The following is a 13,533-nucleotide window of genomic DNA, read 5'->3' on the forward strand; positions in this document are numbered from 1 at the left end:
AGCATGATAAAACGAATGATCGGCTTGTGCTTTTGTCCGTCTGTCTTCGGATCGGTGCGCTCGATGAGCGTTTGTCCACTACACGGAATTTTAACGTCAGTTAGCGCTTTAAAAAGATGATTGGCTTGGATTGGCTTGTGCTTTTGTCCGTCTTTCTTCGGATCGGAGCTCTTGATCGGTGCGTGAACACGTTGCGCGAAAACTCGACCGCGCTAAACTGTCGTAGTCGCTTTTATTTGAAAAAACCGGACTGCCTGACAGTGAAATTCCGTGTAGTGCACAAGCGCGAGATAGCGACCGGAAATCCTATATCTTTTTACACATTTTTCAGTCATTTCGACCGCCTGAAAACAGCTGTGAACGAAGCGTGTCGGAAACAGACCCACAAAGATTTACGAATATATTACGTATGTAGGCTTTTAAGCCTATTTAGTAGAACTTCAATTCACGTATGGATTACAGTAAATAAAATAACGCTCCGGGGTTCATAAAATTCGTTTCGATATAGCTGAAATACTTGTAGTACCTAAATTGGTCTTAATTTTTATTTTTAAAATTTTGTTTAGTACCTTTTTACTTTTTACATAATTTAAGTAGATTTAATGCAGTCAAAATGCGATGAATGTAAACGATGTATGGAAAACGCTCGAAACCAACCAATCACCAGTTACAAGAAAATAATGCAAGGCTGAGATAAGCATTATCGATATAATTAAGAAAAGTGTCTTGAGATGGTTTGGGCGTGTGAATCGAATGAATAAAGAGTGAACAGTAAAACAAATGCATAAGGCCAATGTAGTCGGTAAAAAAGCAGAGAAAGACCGACTAAGACTTGGCACGATCAAGTATTTCAAATACTTGGTAGTGGTCAGGCCAGGAGCCATGGAAGGAGCGAAGATTGTTAGCATAGAGATTTGTGTGGCGTTCTATTCTCTCTCTCTACCCCTGCGGGGATGCGTCGTGATGGTTAGTTAGCTAGAAATCGCGCACTATTTGTTTTTGTATTAAAAATAAATTATTGAAATTGTTTTTAATCGCTTTTACATCTATAGTTACATATTACATCTATAGCTTTTACATTTATGGCTTATACATGTGTAGATTTGTGTGGCGTTCTATTCTCTTTGCCTATACCTGCAGGGAAGCAGCGTGATGCTTAATTAGTTAGTTAGTCATGTTGTTATGTATGTATATGCCCATAAATTCCTAAAAAATCTCTGTGTAAATATAATACATTTATTATGTCATATTGTCTAATATTTGCAGATATGTTTCAACGCAGTAGAGTATGGCTATACTCGGTATGTGTGATGTATGTATTCACGTATGCTTATTGCACATACGTTTATTTTTATCGCACAGGTAGGTTACATTGTATCGTTATAACAACAGACCACTTGTGTGTCGTGTTCATTCGCCCAGGAAATTCGGTAATAGGACGTAATTTAAATTCGTGTTCGGCTCGTTGAAAACGAAAGTCGTAATAGCAGTTCATGGACGACAAAATAACATAAATAAATGTTTTTTTATTAAACTTTATAAAATAAAACAACTTTGTTTTAGACAACTTTTTATTGGTTATACTTTATCCAACCGGTTTCGACAAGAACCTTGTCATCATCAGGGTTTATGTACTTATTCTAAAACATTGAAATGCTCATAGTTAGGTTTTAATTAAATTTCCTTCGTTGCGCAATGCTCAATAAAAACAACATTTAGGAGTTTTTTCCCGTTTTTTAAATCACATTTTTTTAGTTTTTGATATCGTAAGGGAAGTGTAATTAATCATAACCTAACTATGAGTAATTCAGTGTTTTAAAATTTAGCACATAAACCATGATGGTGACAAGGTTCTTGTCGAAACCGGTTGGATAAAGTGTACCAATAAAAAGTGGTTAAAACAAAGTTGTTTTATTTTATAAAGTTTATTAACTGTGTCACAAAGTATCTGCGAAAAACATTCAAGTTTTTGTTGTTGTTTTTGTTTCCCCCTCAATTAAACATAATATTTCAAACCAAATAAATACTTGAATTTCTGCCTTAAGTCTACGAAAAACTAACTAACTAACTAACCATCACGCCGCTTCCCCGCAGGAGTAGGCAGAGAGAATAGAGCGCCACACCACTCTGTCCTTGCAAACATTCTTCGCCTCTTCCACGTTCATGCATCTCCTCATACATACCCACCGATTGTTACGACTCCTAACCTGACCACTTTCAAGTGGTCTGATTCTGAAGAAAAACATGGCACTGATCGTGCCATGTTTTTCTCGGTCTTCCTCTGCTTCTTTTCCCACTAACATTCGCCTCATAAATTTGTTTTACCGTTCTTTCCTCACTCATTCGTTCTACATGTCCAAACCATCTCAACACACCTTTCTTAATTTTATCGATAATACTTATCTCAGCTTTGCATTCCTTCCTTATTTCACTATTCGCACATCTATCATACATCGTTTTGTCGCACATTCTTCTGAGAGATCGCATTTCGACTGCATTCAGTCTACTTTCATCCTTCTTTTGCCAACTCCATGTTTCACTTCCATACATTAGAGTTGGAACCAGGACTCCGTTGTGCACTGCCAGATACGAGATAAGAGATAAGAAATCTACGAGAGAGTCTACGAGATAAGAGAAAAATACCAGATCAAATACCAGATCAACTACAAAAAAATATTTTTAAATCGAGCCTGCGATATGTACAATGTAATGCTTAAAATGAAATAGACTTATATAATGTTTCTTTAAATACGTTTAAGAGAAATGTTTTTGATGTCTATTTGACTAGTTGATAAAGAAAGTTTCTATTGTTTGATAAAAACATGTAATATAAGTTTATTATATAGTTTTACTTTTATGTACATGGCAGTTTATTTTTATTTTTAGATTACTTAAGTGAAAACCTCTAAATAGAATGTTATTTTTCTAATTTTATTATTATTGTTAAATATTCTGTTGGTTTTCCAATAACTAAATAATTAAATAAAATCAAAGATGTCGTTGGGTGGGTGAGTTAACGAAGAAATCAATGTCCAAATAACTTGTTCACAAAATCTGGATTATCTCCAATTACAGGAGTTATTTTATATAATGGAGATAATCCAGATTTTGAGAACAAGTATTTGGACACACTCAAAAGGTTGTAAATAAATTATCTGATCAAATTAAAAGCTTAAATAATAAAAATGAAAATGATATTTTCTGGCGTTTCTCATGTGTGTGATTATAATACAGGGTTTGGTTGTGAATGTTACACGTGTGTAAAGTGATCACTTAAACCAGCCTATAACGGTCGTCAGCCCCGTAAATGCTCAGACTTCCATATTCTTGATGAGATGCCAAAAAAATAATTGTATGAATATTATTTTTAAAATAAAATAAAGCATGATTTAAGTAATATGTGTCGTCATGTATTTACCATATATGTAATTCAATTGAATGATTCTCAAGGCTTGAAGTCTTTATGGAGACTGGCTTAGTACGTCGATTAATCTTCAATGAGGTATTAAGACATCTGATTTATAGTTCTCGAGATAAACTATATTTACTAATAGTGTTTTTATGTTCAAAACACTTTTATAACAGATTGGGAAATAATTAATCTCACCGCACTATACGTACTTACTAAATGGATTTTCCTCGAAATACATGTAAAGGAAGATCAAATAATTCATGATGCTGCTGAAAGATAACATTATCAAAGGCATGGCCTAGGTGATGCTGATGATAGAGGGACCTACAATCTGAGGACGAGGAGAGCTGACACCAACAGTCTACAAAGATGATAAGCTGAAATGCAGCCAGGAAGACGAAGCACTATACGTAAATTCTAATATAATAATCTTCTTCTAACGCTTATCCGCACTCAAATGGTGCATAGGGCACTGCATCATATAAACGCAGTGTTGATCTTGATCGTTAACACATTAATGACAGGTGATCTGCCCTCCGCTTCAGATACCAGTCCAGGGTAAAATTGAATAAATATTAGAGTGTTAAATCAGTAATGTTTATTTTCACCCCCCCTGAGAATCGAACCCGGGACCTCGCTAACCAATTCACCACGGAGGCGAAAAAAATGTAATAATACAACGACGTAAATATGTGAATGAAGAGAAATGAGAGGGAAAGTGTTTTCATGTTTTGCAAATTTGTGGAGATGTTTATAAAATATTTAGTCGTACTTTCAATATTTTTGATACATGTAAGTAATTGCGCGGTCATCCTAGCGTCTGTTTTATTTATTTATTTATTATTGTTTATGATATTGTAGGCGTAATTAGTAAAGTTAGTTTAACGCGGAACCACCAAACGCGTCCTCCGCCGTCGCGAGCCGAGAGCAGACGAGAGGAAGGGGGCGCCTGCGCCGAGAGGCTCGGTGGGCGGGGCGGGGGGCGAGGGGGCAGAGGGCCCCTTCAGGCCCGGCGCCCGAACCTCCGGCTCAGTATCGAACCGGCCACCGCGGGCCACGCTACACCCCACCGCGCTCACCGCACGCCGCGATCTACAGTCTGACAGTTGCCGCGAGTGTCATGCCGCGCTAGCGATGGCCGACAAGAGACACGACCCCGGGGGGCGCGAGCCCTCCAGGGGCCCCGAGCCCTCGTCGCCCTCTTCACCCGCCACCAAGAAGCTGCGCGACCGGGTCAGCTTCTTCGAGAAGGTCTGGTCGGGAGCCGGCTCCCCGACAGGCGACTCCACCGACGGCCAAGCCGTCGTGGACGTGGCCGACATAGAACGCCGGCTCCGAGAGGAGCAGAGGAAGCGTCATGCCGAAGGAAGTCCGGCCATCGAAGTTAAACTACGTCACCGAGAACCGGAAGAGGGTGACCTAGCAGCCGGCGCCAAGTTCGTCAAGTTCGAAAAGATCACAGTGAAGAAGACCGTGCGCGAAGTCACCACCGTGAAACCGAATATCCTCAGCAGGACGCCCTCGGACGAGCGGAGGACGTACGAGGACTCGGCCTACCACAGCCAGTCCAAGTCCTCGGGCCGCAACAGCCCCGGGGGTCTCTCGGACCCCGCGAGCCCCGAACGCAAGAGCCACACCTTCCAGAACCTGGCGGCCAGGATGGAGTTCGTAAGGAGCAAGTCAGAGTACGACACGCACATTGCGCAAATAAGAGGTTTGTCACGTTTTATGCGAACCGGCGTTTTACGAAACCTCGATTTTATGTTTATAACGTCAGTCAAACAATAAGTCGACACTCTCCTTATCATTCGTCATTCACTTTGTTTAATGTCACTTAAAAACACTACTTCGTGACTGTCGGTTTTGGAATAACCATTCTATCATCAGCTCAGAGTGTTATATTACCATACCACAAAGTCAATACAAAAAGTAATAAGAAAGTTATTTGTTGTTGTTTTCCAAGTATATGTACCTAAACTATCTCTGAGGCCTTGTCCATTTTTATAAATAAGTATTACGCTATCTGTTATCTGGAGTGCGTTATAATGTTCTAGCTATACAGGAGTATGAATGAGGTCCTTGTAATAACCGTATTGCGATAACTTTTTGTTGATTACTATTTTTTCATCATTCAAACCTTATCTAATGTTTGGAGAGCGGTGGTAATCTCAAAAAATCGCGGTAGATAAGACTGCAGTGCGTATTTTTAGAAAAAGGCAAAAAAATCTCATCTTATCGCTAGAAATCGCACCAAAACACAAGTTGGTGCGGAAGAATTGCGCGTACCGGTCGTGTATTCAAATAGGACTTTTGTTATTATTTTTTTTTAAGTTTATTTATTTAGAAATTTTACAGAGCATTAACTTTTTTATTATTGTTTTAAAAGTTAATTTATTTAAAAATTAAAGAGAACATTAACACACATACATTTACAATAATGAATAACAAATAAAACAAGTAATTGTAACATTCCAATTACAATTTTTCCCAAATGTTAAATGAGTTAAAAGTAAACAGCAAGAATAAGATACAGCAAAAGTTAAGAAGATTAATATAGGCAGACCTAATTTAGAGCTGAAGTAAAATTAAGAATAAAAAAAACGAACAGTTATAAGATGTACAATTTAAGAACAGCAATAAAGTAAAAATAAGGCAACAGCAAAAAAAACAGTAAACTCATAAAACAGAAAACATACACAACATATAGGTACGTAGCTATTCATATATTGATACGTAGTATCAATATATTGATATGTAGCATCAATACATAAATATCTCCTATGTGAACAAACCCAGTGCTGTACACAAAAATTTGGACACACTTAAAGTATACACTTATAAAGTTCATATTAGCGGATTCAATATTGATGTAAATTGAATCTTCAAATTGTCGTGCGGATGAAGGAACCTAAGAAAATTAGATTCTTTCGTGGTTCGGTGTAAATACCAAAAGTCACCTTTAGCTACGCCGAGAATGTACTCTATTAGCATATAATTATGCAAACGGCTCGCGGTGTAGTATTCTATGCTGATTGCGGCTGGCGTTTTTAACAGCCGCAAACACGAATGTCTCACGGACCAGTATTTTTGTTGGGGGAACGAGCGTTTTTGTACGCACTACCTATTCGCCATTTTATAACCTAACCAAGGTTGTAATAAATTGCGATACTCGGTAGGTAGACAGACGGCTTAATTGGTGAAATAAAACAAAAATCCGGTAAAGGTTCGAGTACGCTGGGAGGAAAGATACATCCGCACGATAATGATATCAAATTGTAGCATTTATAATCTCGAAAATTGCCTTCAAACCTAACGTAAAAAATCTACGAATCGCTAGCCCATAGCAGAATCATACGTGTGTGAAGGAGAATGTGGTAGTCTGTGTATTCATAGAGCTGTCATAGGCTGGTTAAATGATCACTTTATACACGTGCAACACCCATGATTGACAACTGCACTACTCAAATTTTCCGAACTCCTAGATATATGTATGATCAATCTAATAATATCAGTACATACAAAATGTAGAAAAAAGTGGAGAAAACCTAGATTTGTGAACATGTATTTGGACACACTAAATTTGTTATCATACGTGTGTGTTTATTTTGTGGATATTGAAATGTTTGGGCTTATTATAAATATTATGAATTATTCAAATTTAAAATGATAAATATTATTTTAAATTAGCATAAACTAGCACATTCCAATAAATTATTAGTTTTCGTTTATTTCTGTTATACCTACTAACGCAGTTTTCATCGTAAAAATATGTTGAGATGTCAAAAATGTAAAAATAACTCCCAAGCGGAGAAACCCAGATTTCTGAACGAGCATTTGGACAAAGTCAAAAAGCTAAAAATTTTATTTGAAAAATCACATTTCAAAAATTAGGAATAATTGCTTAAGTTTAATTTTGTTGATTTAAAACAAAAATATAAAACAGAGTTTGTCAATTTTTTTTTGTTTAAAATATTTATTCACAGAGATTATTAATTTTTCATTCAGATTATGAAACAAACTGTGTTAGATGAACAAATTTTAAAGAAAATAATAACTTAAGTGAAATATTCGATTTTATTTTTTGTTATAAAACTTATTTTTTAATTACCCCGTTCTCTGGAATGTTACGGTGATTTTTGCGTACAAAAAAGTAATCGTATGTGAAAGTTTCAAACGAATCCGAATTCATAACGGATATCACAATATAACGGAAACTAATCGAAACATTTCTCGGAGCTTCTGATTCGTAGCCTCTAAACGGGTGATCTCGACTTTTATCGAAAAGCTCCGGGTTTTAGAGACCCCCGCGTCTGCAATTGAAGGTCAATTAATTTGGCCGGTTTTTACTTGTTTACTGTTTTCTGTTTGTCCTGCTGGCAATGGGAATATTTATGGCGCCTGCGCCTTCATAGATACTTTAGCAGGGATGTCGAACCCATGGCACGCGTGCCATAGGTGGCGCGTGATACAATTTTGCATGGCACGCGAATAAAGAGAAAAAAATAAAAGTGATTTTTAAAAAAATATATATACAAGTGGGCATTTAAAAAAATTTTTCGTTTACTTATTCCAGTGTATCATTATTTTTTTATAGAACTTTATAAAATCAGGCATCCGAAGTAGACTTACAGACAAAAGTACTACTTCTTGTATTTTATTAAAAGCTACCAGCTATGAACCCGATGTAAAAAATTGGCACATTTTTACATCGGGTTGAATTTTTTTTACATAAGTGATTTTTTCACTCTAATATTTATTCAATACTACCCTGGACTGGTACCAGAATCGGAGGGCAGATCACCTTTCCTGCATGTGTTAACGCTCAAGATAACACTGTGTTTATATGTTGCAGTGCCCTATGCACCATTGCGTGCGGATAAGAGTTTGAAGAAGTCATTCAAGAAAAAAATAATCTCTTCTATTTTGACATTAATAAGGAGTTGATAATGTTTTTAGTTTTTTTTTTAAATTACCTAACGTCTAAGTGACTCTGAAATCTAGCTACGGCTTATGCAACTCCGCTTATCATGACCCTACTCAGGCTTCAACTTTTTAAGCTTCATAGCCTATGCCTATGCCTACTCTTCATAGCCTATGCCTACTCTTGAGTGGATTTACTCTTTAAGTCTAAAGTTACTATAATTTTATGTAATTCATGATTGAAAATTCTAGGCAAAAACACTCGCTATTTTTTTTTCGACGCAGTAATGCTTTGTTTATATTTAAAATCTGATGTTACACAAACATTTGATGCATTTTTATTTCTATGGCATGTGGCACGCGACATATTATTCCATTGAAAAATTTTTTTTGGAACTCTGGCTCAAAAAGGTTCTCCATCCCTGCTACAGACACCATAGCTACTCTATATTACAGACTGAAGGACTAACGTGTCGCCGTAATTATGTTTTCGATACTACATATATGTGCCGGACGAATTCGTGATGTCATATTGTATACACTATTATTATGTATATGTGCACATACATAGCGCAGATAGTGCAGCAGGTTGCCCGCGTTACGAAATTTGACCAAAAACAGACATGTTAAAATGACATCATGAATTAGAACAACAATATAAATAAATTCACTATTGTTAGATCATGAATTCATATTATTTTTTGATATCTCAACATAGATGAAGAAGAACGTTGTAATCTGGTCATTCACTTATATATTTTTTTTAATTTTCTCTCATTATCATTTTCATATCATAATCCATACCTGTATAAGCGCCCTTGAGGTAGTTTTTTACGAAAATGGCGCTATATAAATCATCCAAGATTATTATTATTACTATAACGATGATCATAGGCTGACTTAAGTGTTCATTTTACATACGTGTAACATTCACCATTTTTTCTACCCATGATTGACAACCACACTACAGTCTGTTCACAGTTATTTTACCCCTAGTTTTTTAAAATGATTTATTTGGCAGTATAAATCATTTTAAAAAAATACTCAAATCCTCGGAAGTTCTATATATATATATATATATATATGATCCAATTTCGAAACATTGTCTTTGAATCACTAGAATTTCACTAGAAACATCTATTGGTGACATGATAGAAGAATGAATGAATGATAAACGTTACACGTGTGTAAGGTGATCACTTAAACCAGTCTATGACGGTAATAAGCCCCGTAAAGCCCAGACTTCTTTATCCGCACACCCCAATGGTGCATAGGGCACTGCATCATATAAACGCAGTATTATTTTGACCGTTAACACATAAAGGAAAGGTGATCAGCCCTCCGCTTCAGGTACTGGTGCAGGGTAGTATTGAATAAATATTAGAGTGAAAAAATTACTTATATAAAAAATGTAGAACCCTTAAAACTTCATTTATTATTATAAGTGTGATTTTTATTGTCGGATGCTTAATGCCAATTTTTTACATCGAGTTCATAGCTGGTAGCTTTTAAGGTAATACAAGCAGTAGTACTTTTGTCTGTAAGTCTGCTTCTTATGTCTGATTTTATAAATTTCATTGAAAAAAATAACGATACACAGGAATAAGTTTAAGAAAAAAATATTAAAATGTCCACTTTTTGTTTTTTAATAATCCCTTTATTTTTTCTCTTCCTCTCTTGCCATTATTATATATTTAGTTATACGAAAATCGTCTACTCGTCTAGTATTGTCCTAGTGTATTTATTGATTTGGCGTTTAATTTGTAGAACTCCATTTTAAATTATGTTTTAATTTTAAATCAAACACAGATTTTTTGAGTCTACTAAGTTGTATTTTATTAACAAAAACACATAAAAAAAATTATATTGTGACAATTTTTCGCCTTTTAGGGCATTATTAAACGAATGTGAAGATAAAATGGACTACGGTCCTTATGTAGCTATACAATTCTTTTTATTTTTATTTTTCTTTGTGTTTTTGTTAATAAAATACAACTTAGTAGACTCAAAAAATCTGTGTTTGATTTAAAATTAATACATAAATTGTCCTAGTGGTTGGCACGTAATACCGTGATGTATAAGTAAGTATACAATACTTTCCTACTAAGGATTAGAATAATGTGTCGAATGACCCATTGTCTATAGATTCTAAAAACGGCCGATTCTTTACAATCTGAATGATTCTAAAAACGATGATGCGCAGTATAAATAATTTATACTATACTTACAAAGTCTGGTATGTCGTTCTAAAATTTTGCTACCTGTGACTACCGACTCGTGTGTGTGAATGATGGTCTAATACAGGAGTCGGCAACCTCTTGGCCAAGAGAACTAATCTTGAGTAGCAAAACTGTTTGGAAATTTTTGGGGAGCAAATTTTTTAATTAAAATAATTTAATTGATGTATTTAATGTTCAAAGCAATAAAAAAGTATCTATTATTAAAAATCTCTTACCTAAAAAATGTACAAGTATTTTAGATTTTTGATTACAGACACTTTTTGGTGTCTGTAATCAGTGTCAGTGTCCGCCTCCGTAGTGCAATGGTCAGCACCTTCGGCTACCGTTCTGGAGGTCCCAAGTTCGATTCCCAGGGGGGTCAAATAAATAAAAGTGATTTTTTCACTGTAATATTTATTCAATATCACCCTGGACTGGTACCTAAAAGCGGAGGGCTGATCACCATTCCTTCATGTGTAAACGATCAAGATAACACTGCGTTTATATGACGCAGTGCCCTATGCACCATTGGGGTGCGGATAAGGTTTTTTTCTATTATTATTATATATCTGTCGTAAATGTGCAAAAAAATTGATAACGCCTTTTTCTATTTAAATAAAGTTTTTTTTCGGTTTCTCTGTTACAACAAAAAGCATTTGAAGGCACCTTTAACATTCAACGATTTATGTATTTTAATATGAATTTTTAATTTATTAAGTAATAAGGGTGAAAACTTAAGTTCACATTAAAAATCTCTTCTTTCTTTTATGCCCAGAATATTTTTAAAATATCAAAATTTCTATAAAGAACTAACTTTTTTTTTTTTTGGAATCTGAGCCCACCATCCACCCGCAGCAGTTATAGAGTCCTGAGGGACTCTCTGTCAGCTGCACATAGAGGAAAATCTTCAAAATATTTCTGAAGAAACAAATATTGCTCTATTCAATTAATGAGGGGGGAGGAGGATGTACGGACAGAGGCCGACACTTCATCCCCACCCCTCGGGATCCCCTCATTACCTCTTTTAATTTTAATAAAATAAAAACAATAAGAACACAACAAAAAAAAATAACAATGTTTCCAAAAATAAAAAAAAAATAAAAAAAAACAGAATACAATTTAAGACGAACACAAACGAACTATAAAGAACTAACTGCAAACAGATTTGACTCTCCACAATTTATTTAATAGTTGCAATGTGCAAAATTTGGCTTTTTGGCTAATTAGTAAGTTTGCCGACCGCTGGTCTAACATTCCTATTGATGAAGTGGAAAATATAAGTATTATACGCCAGTCGCTAAAGATTACCGAGAAAATAACGATTTTAATCATCGTCGATTACATCATTTATGTATATATTGAGAGAAGGCTATTGAGTGATACATTAACAAATATTTATATATGTGCACTGAAAATTCCAGTATCGTTATTCATATATTTTTTTACGTGACTTTGCTGGAAGCTATTCAATATTTGGAACGGTTATTACACACTTTTTATACTCTTCATTCCCTTTTGGGCGTTGATTCGTTTTTTGAAGGTAAAGAAAGTTTACGTGATAAAATTGTGTTTTTTGTTTTAAAATATAAGCTGTATTTTTAAGATTGTTACTATCGATATAAAAAAGTATGTCAATTTTTACCCAGGCTCCAATTTCCATTCCGCTAATATAACACCTCCGTAGTGTAATGGTCAGCACGCTCGACTACCGTTCTGGAGGTCCCGGGTTCGATTCCCAAGTGGGGTAAAATAAATATAAGTGATTTTTTCACTGTAATATTTATTCAATATTACCCTGGACTGGTACCTGAAGCGGAGGGCTGATCACCTTTCCTTCATGTGTAAACGATCAAGATAACACTGCGTTTATATGACACAGTGCCCTATGCACCATTGGGGTGCGGATAAGGGTTTTATTATTATTAATTTTCCTCATGAAAATCGTTTAAAATAAATCGTTCAGCAAAAAGAAATCATAATCGTTTAAAATAAATCTTTCAACATATTTCAAGAAAATGCCCATTAATCTTTTCAATGTTATAACAACTTTTATTTAATAAATTTGATCACTTATAATTTTTTGTTAGTGTATTATCATATAGATATTTATATAAAAAAATCGCTTAAATAAAATTTCAACAACATTCAGGTATTCCAAGGCTACACAAAGTAGGAAATGAGTATAGTAAAATTTAATTTAACACGAAACTCTCTTTACGCTAAAGAGATTTATTTTTTTGAAATTCAAATCCTTGTTAGGGTTTTCAAACACCGTATGTTTGAAAATGATGCGGCATGCATCGAAACACGTGTCACAGTATATTTTAAGAAATAGTGGTATTTACCAAGTAGAACTTGATTTAATAATGGATAGAATGTGACTGCCAAATCAATTATCGAAAAAAATTAAGATATTACGACTACATTTCGAAATGCGTTAAAAGTTTGTATTTTTATTTCGCTTTCTTTATTTATTTCTTTTTAACTTTTGTCGTCAAGTAAGTAAAAAAATGTAAATGACACATTGGAAATTGCGATAAACGTACATAGAATTTAATGAACTTTTGTATTGTTGAAATTTTCGAGCGTGTGGTAGCTTTTAATATTTTTTTAAATAGTTTTTTTTCTCGATTTGGCGTTGATATTTTGCTTAAATATTTTGCAAAATATTACTCCCCATCTCACTATTATACTAAAATATGATTTTTAAACTGGTTTATCGAACATGTAGGTTAGTAGGAAAATCGATTTTTGTGACTATAAATTATTGTAACTTCAAGGGTGGCTAAAATAAACGATGAGGGTCACAGTATGCTAATGTATAGGTAAGCCAAATATCGGGGAACGTAGTCGGTGATGTCATGCTATATGTTATTCCATTTTAATGTTTAAATGAGATGTTTAGATACCTGTTCATTTTGTCATCACTGACCATGATGCTCTCTCAGATTGGTCATTTAATTTTCAGAAAAATTGTCACTA

The 13,533-nt window shown here is 34.8% G+C and overlaps 1 protein-coding gene across 1 annotated transcript in view; it reads left to right on the plus strand.

Annotated features, from left to right (window-relative positions):
• LOC148312479 (uncharacterized) overlaps window positions 1-13,533 on the plus strand; it is a 199,353-nt gene that overhangs the window by 11,380 nt on the left and 174,440 nt on the right. Inside the window, exon 2 of the mRNA XM_088276683.1 lies at window positions 4,334-5,126. Coding sequence (XP_088132809.1) covers window positions 4,334-5,126 — 793 coding nt within the window. The remainder of the gene's footprint in view (window positions 1-4,333; window positions 5,127-13,533) is intronic.

Source organism: Brachycentrus maculatus, unplaced genomic scaffold (genome assembly GCF_059751285.1).
Source record: "Brachycentrus maculatus isolate JH-2025_06_01 unplaced genomic scaffold, ASM5975128v1 h1tg000039l, whole genome shotgun sequence".
Taxonomy (NCBI): domain Eukaryota; kingdom Metazoa; phylum Arthropoda; class Insecta; order Trichoptera; family Brachycentridae; genus Brachycentrus; species Brachycentrus maculatus.